This window comes from Desmodus rotundus, chromosome 1 (assembly GCF_022682495.2).
Source record: "Desmodus rotundus isolate HL8 chromosome 1, HLdesRot8A.1, whole genome shotgun sequence".
NCBI classification, from domain to species: domain Eukaryota; kingdom Metazoa; phylum Chordata; class Mammalia; order Chiroptera; family Phyllostomidae; genus Desmodus; species Desmodus rotundus.
Window position 1 is genome coordinate 17,656,406 of NC_071387.1, and position 15,643 is coordinate 17,672,048.

Sequence of the window (15,643 nt, forward strand, 5' to 3'; positions counted from 1 at the left end):
CTTGCCTCTGCCCTCTCCCAAGATGCACTGCCCTTTAAACCTCCACTCCGGAAATGGAGAGCGTGTGATAAATGCTACACTGAGTTGGGAAATTCTGGAAAGTCCATTATGGCTTACTTCAGTCCGAGTGACTTATCACTATGTATTCAGGAGGAAACATTTCTTTTGGACCATATTTCAGAAATTTGCTTCATTTTATAATCATTTATGTGTTTAATCTGTTGGGCATAGTGGTAAGGTATAAATTGGTATGTTTTAATTATTATATCTATATGGACATAAGTTCTAGTTTTTTGTCTCAAAATACATAACAATGTCACTGTCCAAGTTGATTCCCTTTTATCTGGTACTTTTCTCTTAAAAACTTAAGTTATACATCACACATTTTGAATTTAGGAGAATGAAAGATTGAAGCAGGAGATCCTTGAAAAGAGCAGTCGGATAGAAGAACAGAATGACAAGATTAGTGAACTAATTGAACGAAATCAGAGGTAATAATAGATACGGGACACTAGCGAGGATGGACAAAAGGGTCTAATTTGTAAATGCCCAAGTTAAATAAATGTTTGTTTAGGGCAGTTTATCTGTATTTCTTCTATCTCTGTTTCCTGCCTGTCATGTAAACTATTGCTTATTTTCTGAGAGGCATTTCAGTAGAAAGACTTCAGTTGGCCTGTGTCTGATTCCCAGCTCTGCTCTTCTTTATTTGTTACCTGGCTTTGAGCATTTTGTTTATTCCTACTGGCCCTAGTTTCCTTGTCTGTAAAAGTAGTGTTAATACTTAGAACACTGGTATCAACTCTTTTCTGTCCTGTGTAGGCTGACTCTATTTAATCAACCAGAACTTCACGGATTAATATGCGAAACCGAAGCATTTTGTAATTTTTCTAGATCCTTTTGACGATTTGGGTGGGGGGTGAATCGGAGTACATGTCTAGCATATAGCATTTCACTTTGAAAAATCATTCTTCATGTTTCTCTTCTCCAGTGTCTCTTTTCTCTCTAGTGGAAGGGGGGCAGGGAGTGGCTTTCTTTTCTTCCCTCCTTGCAGCCTTCTTACTCCAGTCTCGCCTTCTCATCCCCTCTCACCACACACCCTTCCAATTTCTCTCTTCTTCCTTATGCTTCTTCAAAGCAGTTCACCTCTGGCCAAGGTTCCCGCCTCCAAACTTGGTTACTCCAGCTCTAAGGGAAACAAAATGCCTTCAGGTTGTTTTCATGAAGGTGTAGAGCAATGCTGTGAGGATTGAGTGCACATTGGGTTACACCTGGAATACATTTGGTGCTTGACAGATGTTTTCTTTTTCCCTATTTATTTCATAGGTATGTTGAGCAGAGTAACCTGATGATGGAGAAGAGGAACAACTCACTTCAAACAGCTACAGAAAACACACAGGCAAGAGTATTGCATGCTGAGCAAGAGAAGGTAAAGTAACTGGGGAGAGAAAAGCCCAGGATATGTAGAGCTGAGGAGTGGTCCTATGTACGTACTTACAGGTCTGCTTTTCAGTAGAATTTTTGCCATCGTTGGGACAAGAACAAGAAAACTTTGAATAGATATATTAATCTATCCATCATCCAGATACCTATTATATAATATGCTTTACAATAAATTGACTCAGAAATAATCACTGATCTTAATAATTTAAGGTAAGAATTATACAGCTTAGGATGTGAGGGCGACCTGGCTGGCTAGGCGGGTGTCCCCTTCCTCCCTCACTGATCCATGTGCGTCCCTCCTGAAGCTGCACACTCAAAGAGGATGACCTTCCCTGCTAGAGGAGAGAGAGGACTGGCCTTCAGTCAAAGATACATGAGTAGCTGCACTCCCCTGCTAGAACCTCCAAACAAGCTCTCAAGGTCCATCTGTAAGAGCACGTAGAGTAGCAAGCTTCCAAGACTGCAGAAGCATCCACATGAGGCACTGCACATGGCAGTCTGCCTTTCTTTTCACAGTATAATTAAAATTCTTGTTTAAAAAAAGAGTTATATAGCTTATTACAACCTAAATTTATTCTGTTGACAAAAATAATAGAAAATTCCTGTTATGCCCTGTAACAAATGTTTTTAGTGAAATTTAGGATTGTTTAGTTTGCTCCTCCATCTGTGTCTCCCAGAGCATTTTACAACACTGCTGTGTGATGTCAGGCAGTTCAGTATTAGGAATTGCAACCTGCTGTGGAGTAGCGATAATGAAGACCCCAGTGGGCCTTGGGTTGGGATCCACTGATTTTGAAGCCCTTCTCTTTCCTGGCTCCAGTGACACTGTTTGCCTGGAATAGATGCCTTCTTGTTTGGGCTACCACTCCTTAGCTGGGAGATCTCAGCCCTTCTGCTGTTTTCTCGGAGGTTTAAGAAATAGTTTATATTTTATATTTGAATTTTTTTAAAAAACATGGAATTCACTTTATAACTTGTGGAGTTTGCTTACTTCCTCATATTCTGGTAACGATAATGATTTTTTAATGTATTTTGCCGTATATAATGTGCACTTTTTTGGCCAAATTTCTGAAGGAAAAATAAGGATGTGTATTATACATGGATAGTACTAATTCCATATCTATATAAAAGTTTTTATTCTTTTATTTATGCTTATGCATTAAAAATGTAACTCTAGAAAGCAATAATGATATCCATAAGCAAAATAATACCCTGGAATACAAAACTGAGTTTTGTCTCTAAGTATAAATAAATAAAAAATTGAATTAAAGAATTGAAACGAAAGGTTTTTTTCTTGAAAGTTTGGGCCAAAGACATGGGTGCTCATTATACATGGGAGAGCATTCTGCCTGGCAAAATACAATATGTCTCATGCTTTTAGTTTTCGTGTTCTCTTAGGCATAGTTGCTAGGCAAATAACATCTTTGACCCCATGTCCTCCGATAAGCAGTGCCTTGCCCTGCACAGCCCCGTCCACTCCTTATTCTTTCCCATTGCTACTTTTCACCATGCCTTGGTTGTGTGGCTGACTCCTAATGTCTAGGTCAGTTCAGCAGCCTATGTCATTGGTGTCATTAAACAGTGCTGGAGTCACTTCACAACTCCCCACTCTACTCTTTCTCCTTCCTCTGCTTTAATTTTCTCCCTTTCCTTTCTTTTCCTTTCCTTCTTCTTCCTCCTTCTCCTCCTCGTGCTGCTCTTCTTCCTCCTTTTCCTCCTCTTCCCTCCTCCTCCTCCTCACCCAAGGATATTTTTTATATCCTAATAGGCCTTTCTGTGTATGGCCCAGAGATAAAAAGAGCTTTTGCATGACCTTTGCTCTGTGTGTCCTTTGGTGAGAGAGTGATCACTGGTCCCACAGCCCCTCCTCCAGTGGTCGTAGCTGCAGTGGGGCTTGTGCAAGTGGTCCTCAGTCTGGTATTAGTGAGCTTGCAAGCCACAGAGAGATGCAGGGCTCTCTGAGCATTGTTTAAGTAAATAAGTTTAAAACTGCCATAAGGAAGACAAGTGATAGTAAGAAAGTAGACAGCTGTAAACATGCGAGTAAAGTACAATGGTATAAGAGCAGTAATGGTGGTGGCAATATAATAGTACAGGAGAGATGGTTCAACCCCATAAATGCGCGGCTGCCCCAAAATCCAGCCTAGTCACCAGAGGAGCAACCACTTACTGCCTTTCCTGTTACCTGACTTCTCCTGATTTTTATAGGAATCAGTTCAGGTGAAATTAATGTGGTATTTGTCATTTGTTTACCATTCCTTTTTATTGACATTCTTTTAATCATCGTTTTCCTTATCGCCATTCATGCATAACATATAATTAGAGGGTTTTCCAGGGTAGTCATTTTGGTTTCACCAGGTGTTACTTGAAAATATTTTGCTTCTGTTTGGCTAGTACAGAGCACCATTTAACATGTGTTGAGAAGTCAAAAAAGTTGAAGCATTCCCCCCTCTTTTTTAATTTCTTTTTTCTTATTCTGTTATTTCAGGTAGCATTTTATTTTGTTTATTTTTACTTTTTCATAGAATTTTTTTGGGTGACTTTGGTTAATGAAACTTTACAGGTTTCAGATGTACAACTCAATAATACATTATCCGTATTAGACATTGTGTGTTCACCACCCTAAGGAAGCATTCCCTTCTCCTACCCGCTCTGCTTTTTAAGAACTCCCAGAGCAGTAGCTCTCATGAGACTGGCCTTTACTTTATAGTACTGCTAGTAGTGCAGCAGAGAAGTAGTAGATGTTCCCTTTAAACATTAAAATATTCTTTTTTATTAAAAAAAATACATTTATTGTAGAAAACTTAGAAAATGGCAGGAATACCATTTCTCATGCAAAATATTGGTAACATTTACCAATAGGTTGTAACTGTATCCTATGCCACTAATATTCTTGACATCACCATTCTTAATAGTTGCCTACATGATAACTGTATCATAATTTACTTAAGCCCATTTTTAGCACTTTGTTTTATTATTTTGCAGCTCTCTCTATATATTTGTATTTATATATACGTGTATACATATTTATGTGTGTATACACACACACACACACACACACACACAATGCTGCGTCAAACAACCTTATAGCAAAGGTTTTGTGATTTTGCATGGTGTTTCCTAAGGACATATTTCCGCAATGGAGTTCCTGAGTGAGAGACTTTGTACATTTTGGACGCTTGACTTTGGCCCAATACAGGTTGAAGGTGGGCTTAGCTCTCTTAGCTCAGTCAGCATAGAGTATGTGAGGTCAGGTCATCACATAGAGACAAAACACTTGTGTTTAAAGTGACATCATCCCTTGTTACTATTCAGGCCAAGGTGACAGAAGAGTTAGCAGCAGCCACTGCACAGGTCTCTCACCTGCAGCTGAAAATGACTGCTCACCAAAAGAAGGAAACAGAGCTGCAGATGCAGCTGACAGAGAGCTTGAAGGAGACAGACCTCCTCAGGGGCCAGCTCACCAAACTGCAGGCCGAACTCTCAGGTATGTCCTTTGTGGAGAGGTGGGACTTTGACCATTTAAACTTCAGGAATTAAACTCTTTCTTTCCTCTCAATAAGTATGGCAAATGCTCATGAAGTTTGTGAAGGCTGAGCCAAACATTAAGGTGGGCTAGTATAAACCTACATGATAGTTGGATACAGAGGACAACAAAAGAACTGACTCTTCATTTAGAGTTGAGCAGTGGCCATAGTTCCTCTTTGTTTGAGCAAGTGTTGCCTTCAGTATCTTCGGTATTTACGGTTGGACTTGTAGGCCTGGGCATTAGAGTTCCTCTCGCTCGTGACACAGTGGAAGCTTATGAAAGAGGCGCTTCCTGTACTGGTCGCTGCTCTTGGAGAGAATGGATTGCAGTGCTTCAGCCAGCACTCAGGGCTCCTTCAGCTTGGCTTGTGTCCCACTCTGTCGCCCAGTCCACCCTGGCTGTGGGCACACCAGCCAGCCTGCTGCTGCTCTTCAGCACATCTGTAGCTGTTGTCCTGCTTTTCATCCATGCTGTTTTCTGGACTGGTGTGCCCACCATCACCAGTATTTGTCTCCATTTCTTTCCAAAATCTGCCTCTTTCAGAAACTTTCCTTGCTTTTTTCCTACATTTGATCTTTAAATTTCTTTCTCTCAAACACTATTACGACCATTCTCACATGTTGCTTTTATCAGCACTATTTGTATGTATGTTTTCCCCTCTAGAATGTAAGTCCCTGGGGGGTAAGTGTAGTGTCTTGCTCATCTTTGTAAAGTTCTTTCCTCCAAATTAGTGTTAATTTAGGACCTGGCGCGAAGGTGGTGCTCAAGCCAGGGTGACTTGAATAGATTGGAAAGCCCAGCGTGTTGATTCATCTACCTCAGTGTATAGCACCAAACGTGGAGGGCGCTGACGGGACCAGTGGGTGTGGCTGGAGCAGCCGCAGAGTTGGGAATAAGCCAGGTTCACTGCCCAATAGAAAGCTAAAAAGCACTGATGTCATTTGGTGTGGTGATCTCTTAAAGATAAATCTCTTTTCTTTTAGAACGTAGCCTGGGTGTGTATGAGAGATAGGCTTAGATCTGAATGTCATACAGGTATCTTCTCTTCTGTTTTTGTGGTGCCCCATGACAACTACCGTAGGGGTGCCATAGGGTCTCAGAAGTTTTCCAAACAAAATAGCTGTTGATGCATTACATTTTTAAGGGATATTCCCAGTAGCTTTATTTGAGAAGGGATGTTTTGAAAGCAACTCTTGGTAGAATGTCCCAGCTACCAAGAAACTTGAGAATGTCTTACCCAGGTAGTGAGAAAGGGCTGGACCAATACCAATGAGCTGTGTCCAATGTGCTGCAATGGTGACTGACTTGGAATTGTGGGAGTGAGGTATTTCGAAGGTGGTCTCTGACTGCTTGGAACTTTTCCATTGTGTGTGTGGAAAGTGACATATACATACAAAGATAAATATGGGTTAGTGGGAGTCAGTTTATGGCTTGATGAACCTATTGCTGAGCATTGCTTGTGTGGTAGGATCAGGAGATCACAGAATGCAGCTTTGAAGAAGCTTCTGGGATATTGTATAGCCCGCCATCACTCTGGTTCTGCAGCTAAGTCTCTCTGCTGTTTTATCCCAGAGCTCCAAGAAACCTCTGAGCAAGCACAGTCCAAGTTCAAAAGTGAAAAGCAAAACCGGAGACAACTGGAACTCAAGGTGACAGCCCTGGAGGAAGAGCTGACTGACCTTCGAGCTGAGAAGGAGTCTCTGGAAAAGGTAAGTTTTATACCTGAAGTTTCTCTGTAGAACCCCAGTGGCCAGGATTAGCTGTTTAATATACATTTTTATTTTCCTTTTGAAGATCATAATAGTATACAAATAAGACAGAAATGTATTGGGTTGGCCAAAAAGTCCGTTATGCTTTTTCCATACGATGGCTCTAGTAGTGCTTAGTTGTCTTTAACTTCATTCAAAACCATTTTGTTAGATTGTATTCTGACAGCTGTCATATCAGCGGGCATTTAAAAACTTAATCTAAATTGGTGAATTTTTGTGCAGCTATTTTAATATTGAAGATGGAAGAAAATACATAATATTTTTGGCGTATTATGGTTTATTATTTCAAGAAAGGTAAAAGCGCAGTTGAAATGCAAAAAAAAGATTTGTGCAGTGTATGAAGAAGGTGCTATGACTGATCAAATTGTCAAAAGTGGTTTGAGAAGTTTCTCAGTCAAATAATTCTCTGCCATTTTGACATTTTGGCCACATAATTCTTTGCCGTGGGGCTGTCTTATGCATTAGAAGATGTTTAGCAGCACTCCAGCCTCTATCCACTAGAAGCCAGTAGCAGCAGATTGGTGAAGATTAAAAATGTGTCTTTTATTTTGCAAAAGAAACATAATGAACTTTTTGGCCAACCCAGTGTAAAATAAAATAAATTTTTTTTTTTTACCCCATCTAATCTCATGCATTAGAGGTAACAAGTATAAATAATGTGTGATTATCCTTCCAGATTTTTTTCTGTGTGTATAAAACATACATACATACTTACTTTTACATACACATAGCTACACTGATACCATTTTCTTTACAATAATGGTGTTTTTGATGCTTTTTCACAATATCATGGACATTGTACTAATGAGAACTGCCTCATTCTTTTTTAACTATAGCATAGTGGTCTACTATGAGGCTCTACCATAATTTACTTAAGTATTCACCTATTGATGGATATTTATGTTTCTATTTTTTCACTGTTTCAAGCATTGTTGCATTGGACATCCTTGTACTGTATAACTATTTTTACAAATGTATTTGAACATTCCCATAACGTGAATTGTTTGAATTAGAATTGCTGGGTCAGAGGAAATGCTACATATCTTTAAAATAAATTTTTATTCTAAAAAAATTTTATTTTATTTTTCAAATTTATTTTATTTTTAAAATAAACATTGCCAGGTTACCCTAAAGCAGGGTGTGTTGGTTTATCCTTCCAGCACTGAGTAAACAAGCCCATTTTCCATACTTTTTCCAATCTGCACTTACCAGTTTTTCTAATCTTTATAGTCTGATGGGTTATGTGCTCTCATTTTAATATGTATTTTTATTAGTAATAAAGCTTTCATATGTCTAATACCAATTTGTATTTCTTCTGTGCATTCTCTTTTTAATGTTTTTTGCCCTCTTTCCTATTGTAATTTCCTATTGTAATGTTAGTTTGATTTGTAATGCATTAGTAAAGGTATTAATCCTTTGCCAGTCATAGAGTCATAGATGTCACAAATATATTTCTAATTTTCTGTTTTTGAACTTTATTTATGGTATATCAGGGTAATTTCAGCCCCATTGAATGAAGTAGGAACATTTCTGTCTTTTTCTATTTTCTGGAATGGTTTAAATATAGAAAGAACAAACTGTTTCTGAGGTTTCATTAAAACTCTTTAGTAAAGCCATTTTGGCCTAGTGCCTTTTAGGGGATAAATCTTAGGCTACATTTTTAGTTTCTTCTATGAATTTATCAGGGTTTTTTTTTAACCAATTTATTCTGATTTTTTAGCTGTTTTCAGTTTTTCGTTGTTATAGATCCTTATAAAACAGTCTTTATGAACATGATTTATTACTTGAGACAAATCATAATTTGTGTAATTTCTGGGTTTGCATATTTTGAACGTTATTTTGTGGCACTGCCAAATTACCATCTAAATAGAGTATACCCAGCCCTGGCTGGTATGGCTCAGTGGATTGAGTGCCGGCTGCGAACCAAAGGATCTCTGGTTCAATTCCCAGTCAGGGCACATGCCTGGGTTGCAGGCCAGGTCCTCAGTGGGGATAATGCAAGAGGCAACCACACATTGATGTTTCTCTCCTTCTCTTCCTCCCTCCCTCTCTGCCTAAAAATAAATAAATAAATAAAAATCTTTTTAAAATACTATAAAAATAAATAGAGTGTACCCATTTATTTTCCTAACAGCAGAATGTGAAAGGGTCTACTTCACTGTTAAGGTGTTCCCTACCTCTTAATAGAACTGTAGTTAAAACTCTTCTTGTTTTCCTCATTGTCACAATTTTTCTCAGCCAGTAGACAAGAATGTTACATATATAGGGAAAATTAAGCTAAAACAATGCATTAAAAAAATGCGTTGTTTCCAGAAATGAAGAAAGGACCCAGTGAGGTCAGTCACTACCACCACCATCTCCGTGTATCCTCTGTTAAACAGCCAGAGCTGATGATGGTTCTCTTGTCCCTAAGAACCTCTCAGAAAGGAAAAAGAAGTCAGCTCAAGAGCGCTGTCAGGCCGAGGAGGAGATAGATGAAATCCGCAAGTCGTACCAGGAGGAACTGGACAAACTTCGACAGCTTTTGAAAAAGGCGCGGGTGTCCACAGACCAAGCCGCTGCAGAGCAGGTAACGAGAAACTGTGCACTTGGGAAACAAAAGGAAGGCACGGAGGACTCAAAAGTTTCTAGTTTCTTCTTTAACCTTTGCGGTGACATTTCTTACAGTCAGTGCTCTCACTTTGGAGAAAGATAGGAGAACACAATCGAAGTACATTCAGAAGAGGCAGGATTCAAGTGGATAATCTTCTTTCCATTTTTAAAGCTTAGTGGAAATTTAACTATATAAGTAAAACATGAAAAAAAGAAGTCCTTATAAAAAATTCCAAACATGGTAAGGCTAAAGTCCTCAGCCACCAAATATCTTTCAGACACATTATTGCTCCAGAAAGGGAGGTGGGGGGGATTGATTTATGTGATCAGGCAGAGAAAGCAGGGTTGGTGGCAGGGCACAGCTGGATCTCCAGTCCGTCTGACAGTGACCTTTCTCCCTGTAAGTTCATGAATTCCTATTTGTTCGCTCAGGGAAGCAGAGTGAATTGGGACCCTCAGTTTGATCATTTCTGGGAATTTTGACAAAATTAAGTTTTTCCTGACTATGAAGTTTAGGGCCTGGCTCTGAAAAGTATGATGACATTACGGCCCTGCCCTCTGGGAACCTGTCTAGATAAGTCACACCTTTATCTGGTTGGAGACTTTTGGAGTCCTTACAACTAATGACATCTTCCTTCTTACCGAAAAAAGTATGTTTACTTTCATAGTAACCAAGGTCTTCCAAACAGTTGTTTCCCTATGAGCTTGGGCTGTTAGCTTATTCTTTTTGCCTTATAAAAGATAGGCTTCTCTAGATGCAACTGGACTCCCAGGATGTGGTGATTATTTTTCTTGGCAGCTGTCTCTAGCACAGGCTGAGCTGCAGACCCAGTGGGAAGCAAAATGTGAACACCTATTGGCCTCCGCCAAGGATGAGCACCTACAACAATATCAGGAAGTATGTGCACAGAGAGATGCCAGCCAGCAGAATCTGCTCCAGCTTCAGGAAAAGGTAGGCGTTTCCCTGGGGCCAGACAGCTTAGGCAGCCCAGGTCATATGAGGCAAGCAGATCATCTGAGTGCTGTAGGTTCTTGTGAACGTAAAGATGCTAATAGCTTGAAAACAAAAGTCACACTTGTTCAACCCTCCACAGTAATCTCCTATATATTTATTGGAATGGCAAGGGAGTGACCTACAAAAATAAAAAGCAGCACTAGTATTCTGGCACATATTTTCCATGACTATTTCATTCTTCTTCTAAAAAAAAATATTTTTTTACACATTTTATTTATTTATTATTCCTCACCCAGGGGTATGCTTATTGATTTTTAGAGAGAGAGGAAGGGAGAGAGAGAGGGAAACATCGATCAGTTGCCTCCCGTATGCCACCCCAACTGGGGATTGAACCCAGAACCTTTTGGTGTACGGGACGATGCTTCAACCAACTGAGCCACCTGGCCAGGGCAATCTTTTATTAAGCGAGTATTCATTGAGTACCAGTTGTGTTCCAGACACTGTGTTAGGGAAAAGGCTTGCAGAGAGCTCTGCTCACAAGAACCTCACAGTTGAGAAATGGAGACAAGAAAGCAACAAAGGTGAGCGTTAAGTTCTATGAGGCCCAGAAGGAAGTGCCAAGAATGACAAGTAGCTTTGGTAAGGTGAAGAGGTGACAGAACATCCTGGAAAAAGGCACTGAGATAGGATGGAGCATGGCTGTGGTGGGATCATGGTGGCATAAAAATGAGACAGACAGAGGAGGTGGCTTAGGGTCATGGTATGCCAGTCTCCATACCTTGGAGAGGTCAGTTTCTTTCCTTAAAGTATCCAATTGAAAATCTTTGACTCAAGGATGGTAAAAGTAGTCTGGTAGGTGAATAGGTTGCTTCTAATTTCCAATGTTCATATGTCTATGTGACTAGAGTTACAGCCCCCTTTTTTCATTATATTCTTGACCTGATTAGGAACGAGGCAAGTGACCTTGTTGGGAAAGAGGAGGAAAAGGTGTGAGTTGAGACAGAGTGATGAGGAAATGGATGCTGTGAGTCAGTAGGCCTGGGGTGGGGGCGGAGGGTATAGACACCAGCAGACCTACGTGAGGTCGACACTGGGTGCTTAGGACAGTTCTGCTGTGTTTCCTGGCTTTCACCTGGTAGTCCAGGTTCCTGAGCCCACAGCCGTAGTCTGTGTCGTTTTGCAGTGTTCAGCCCTCCAGGCCCAAGTCACAGCCCTGACGGAGCAAAACGAACAGCACATTGAGGACCGGAAGAAAAATATGTCCCAGATGTCTGGGGTTGAAGTTGCTACCACTGACTCATCAGAGAAGGTGAGCTGCTAATTTGAAGAAGCAGCTAACCATGTCACTAGGCATTCAGAAAGAATGCAGCCCATTCGTTGTGTTGGTAGATTTTTTTTTTTCCCCCTCACTTTAGGGATACACCAAAGTTAGAAAAAAAACTTTGTTTTTGTCTGACTTAAGTATAAGTATACTTATCTTGTCCGATAAGTATACTTACCTTGTCTGACTTAAATATAAGTTAATCTTTGGAACCTGTCACTTTGGTGGTAAACCCTAAGGGCTCTGTCCTGAAGTCTTGACAAACATGGGAAGGGCCTCTAAGTCATAGGAGAGGAGTGGGGAGTGTGCCCAGCGTCTAATAGCCACCAATCCTGGCAGCCCACGGCAGCCCTCATGGTGGTCACGGTGGGAGGGAGGCAATCATAAATGGTCCATAAGCTGTCTCGGCACACGTACCGCAGCTTGCCTGTCCTTGATGGCCCTTCTGTCAAGTGCAGCTTGTCATTTGGCATTGTCCTCTTCACAGTGCCCGTCAGTATCTGAGTTCATGACCAGCTGTGTCCTGCTGCGGAGTTCTGAGAAAGCTTCATTTTGGCCTTCCAAAACCCTGTCTGGAATTTGCGTGCATCCCTTCATCACTTGATTTGGGCAGCATACATTTTGATACTGTGTTTTTCTCTCCTCACATGTCCACCCAGGTCAAGAAGATCATGAACCAGGTGTTCCACTCCTTGCGGGGCGAGTTTGAGCTGGAGGAGTCTTACAATGGCAGGGCCGTTCTGGGGACCATCATGAACACCATCAAGGTACAGCCAGCTGTGGGCTGTTGCACTGAAACGGGTATCTTGCTGCTTAAGTGCCTTCTAAGGGGTGGTGAGTAAAAAATTATTCAAAACTGTTCATCAGTAATTCAGCTGCCTGGAATGACTTTTATCCAGACAGATAGGTATGGGCAGCCTCCTGAGAAAGGAAGAAGCGAAGGTGTTGGAACTAGATGACCAGTTGGGTGAATAGGGTCTGAAGAACTGGGAGTGCCTGCTGTTTACCTCTTGGTGATCACCTCCTCCTTGGCTTTTGAACAGATGGTGACTCTTCAGCTGTTAAACCAACACAAGCGAGAAAAGGGAGAGAGCAGCAATGAAGAAGAGGAAGAAGATGAAGAAGAACAAGAAGAAGAGCGACCTCGGGGACCTTCCCAGGAGCAGTCAGTCTCGGCCAGTTCTGGGCCGTGTCAAGTACCCCTGAGCAGGGACAGGCAGGAGTCCCCCATGGTGCCATCGGAGCAGGTCGTCAGGGAAGCTGAGCCATTGCCTCCTGGGGCCCTCCGTACCCCCCAGGAGGATGCACAGAGAAGGGAAGGGGAGCCCACAGAAGCAGAGGCACTCTCAGAGATAAGAGATGATTCCCTCCCACCCGAACTGGCTTGCATCCCTTCCCAGCGAGCTCTGGGGCCCCCGACTTCAATCCCCCCTCTGCCTCCGAGCCCTGTAACTGTGGACTCTGAGCGTGAGGAGGCATTTGCTGCCAGCCCGTTGGGAAATGCCTGTGTTGAAGGGCAAGAAAGCTCCACAAGACTGTCCCTGACTTCAGACTCTAAGAAGGGGGACCCACTGCCCTTGGAGCCTGAAAGTTCAGGAGGAGAGCCTCAGCCTGCAGAGAGCCAGAAAGAGGAAGATGCCACTAGTTCCACTGGTCCCTCCAAGGAGCTGTCAAGCACAGAGGCAGGTTCTGCATCTGCAGGAGCAGCACTTGGACCCAACCACTCTTCTCAGTGTTCCAGGTATATCCCCTTGAGCAGAGTTTCAGGAACAAGGTGGCTGCAAGATTGGTTTTTCCAGGGCTGGCAACTCATCCTTCAGAGACTGAATGATGGACTAACTCACTTACTCATTCATGCATTCATTCATGTATTTATACAGCAATACCTACCATAAAAGGCTCTGTAGGCACTATGACAGTGTGGTAGGAAAAGCAGATTTGGTTCTTCAGTTAAGGAGCTTACAGTCTAGTGGGGGCTGTTATTAAAGTATTATAAAAATATGATAAGTAGCCCTAGCTGGTGTGGCTCAGTGGATTGAGTGCTGGCCTGCGAACCGAAAGGTCACTGGTTCAATTCCCAGTCAGGGCCCATGCCAGGGTTGCAGGCCAGGTACCCAGTTGGGGGCATGTAAGAGGCAACCACACATTGATGTTTCTCTCCCTTTCTTCCTCCCTTCCCTTCTCTCTCAAAATAAATAAATAAAATCTTCAAAAAAATACACGATAAGTTAAAAAAAAAAAAAGAATGGTATATAACAAAATAAAGGGAGGTTATTCTACTTTAGATAGGGTGGTTAGGGACAGATTCTGGGAAGGTGACATTTACACGGAGTCCTGAAGGACGGAAGGGGGACTTCCATGCCGAGAGTGGGAGGAAGAGATTGCAGAAGGTGAGAACAGCACAGGCAAACACCCTGTGGTCGGAGGGGACATGACACACTCAAGGAAACAAATGAAGGCATGTAGTAGGAGGACAGGGGTGTGAAGCTGATGTTGGAAAACTAGGCAGGGGCCAAGTCACATGAGATTTTGTGTCACTGTTAGAAGTTTGGACTTTAATTACAGTGAAAAGCTGTTAGAGGGATTTAAGCAGAAGAGTGACTTGGTCTGATTTATTGATTTTAAAAGATCCCTCAGCCTGTAGGTTGTGGAGGGAGTCAAGAGCGTGAGGCGGCCAGGGTGGGAGGAGCCCCAGGGCAGTTACCCCAGCTGTTGGGTTCTCGCCCGGAGCCTGTGGGCACTGTGGTCTGGCACAGGAACATTTTCTGTGACTTGATTTTCTTGATTTTTTTCTTTCAGTCTCTCTGGGGATGAAGAGGATGAACTGTTTAAAGGGGCAACTCTGAAAGTTCCAAAGTCCAAAGCACAGTCTGAGGAAGAGGATGAAGACGAGGTGGTAAGGAGATCTCAGGCACTGCCAAGTTCTCACGCCACTAGCTGGGCGCCCTTCCCCGCTGGCTCTGAGAAGAGAAGTGGAGTCTGCTGGTGGCCTATGGCCTGGGCTCTGTGTGTGGGGCCCTGTGGGAGCAGACTTGGGGCTGGTAGGGGGCAGCTCTGTAAGCACAGTGGGGATGGTCAGATACCACTTTGTTCTTGAAAAGGGACCATAATTTTTACTTTAAGGGAAAAAGTTGGGCAGATTAGTCCTACATTAGAATGCTTAAGCCTCAGGTTTCCTCAAATTGGCTAGGATATTTTTTATATTTTAGAATTGGAAAGGACTTGGAAGATTGTCTTGTCTGGCATCCTTATTCATAGATAAAAACACTGAGGTTTGGACAGATGATTTATGAACTGAAAGCCACACACTTGACTTAATGGCAGAGCTAGGACTAAACCCTCCGGCTCGGACTATGACCACCTGTGTCCGAGCATTTTCTGTTCCCTCCGCCTGCTTTCCAGCCTGCTGCCTAGTCTGGTCCCTGCAAGGTCCCTGCGTAGAAAATGGTGCCGATGGCAGAGCCTCAGTGTGTAAAGCTCCAGAGTGAAGGCCAGCGGGGCAAGTTGCTGACAGAGCGTGGAACAGAGCCCCTGTTCTTGCATCTGCTGTCCCTACCGTGCTAAGTTAAAGCATTCTTGGCTGTCACTAGGATAGTCTGCTGTGACAGGAATTTCACATGAGCAAAATGTGGACGTAGAACATGGATCAGCTTCAGGCTCGATTGACCCTAGGAACAGAAATATGAGTTACAAGTAGTATATCATTGGTATTGATACAGTTGACCATCAAGTTAATTTCTATTTCTTGGGTATTCTGTAAACTGCAATATTTCACAGATATTCTCATTTAATCCTCTACTAAATTCAGTGAGGTTGGCACTTTTATCCCATTTTATAGAAAAGAGGACTGAGGCGCAGGAAGATTAAGTAACACGCCCAGGGTTATATAGCTGGTAAATACAGAGGCAGAATTTCAGCGGGAACAAAACCAAAGCAGTGAACCACATTTTAACATCCTGTACTATCTGCCCTGGCCGGTGTGGCTCACTTGCTTGGACCATCGTGCCATAGACCAAAAGGTGGCGGGTTCAATTCCC

General features: G+C 42.3%; 1 protein-coding gene across 1 annotated transcript in view; it reads left to right on the top strand.

The window, feature by feature from the left end:
• Positions 1–15,643, top strand: part of FKBP15 (FKBP prolyl isomerase family member 15) — a 50,190-nt gene that overhangs the window by 32,788 nt on the left and 1,759 nt on the right. Inside the window, exons 18-27 of the mRNA XM_024562586.3 lie at positions 397–491; positions 1,324–1,426; positions 4,756–4,927; positions 6,542–6,678; positions 9,152–9,307; positions 10,130–10,282; positions 11,469–11,594; positions 12,266–12,373; positions 12,650–13,347; positions 14,406–14,502. Of these exons, the coding sequence (XP_024418354.2) occupies positions 397–491; positions 1,324–1,426; positions 4,756–4,927; positions 6,542–6,678; positions 9,152–9,307; positions 10,130–10,282; positions 11,469–11,594; positions 12,266–12,373; positions 12,650–13,347; positions 14,406–14,502 (1,845 nt within the window). The remainder of the gene's footprint in view (positions 1–396; positions 492–1,323; positions 1,427–4,755; positions 4,928–6,541; positions 6,679–9,151; positions 9,308–10,129; positions 10,283–11,468; positions 11,595–12,265; positions 12,374–12,649; positions 13,348–14,405; positions 14,503–15,643) is intronic.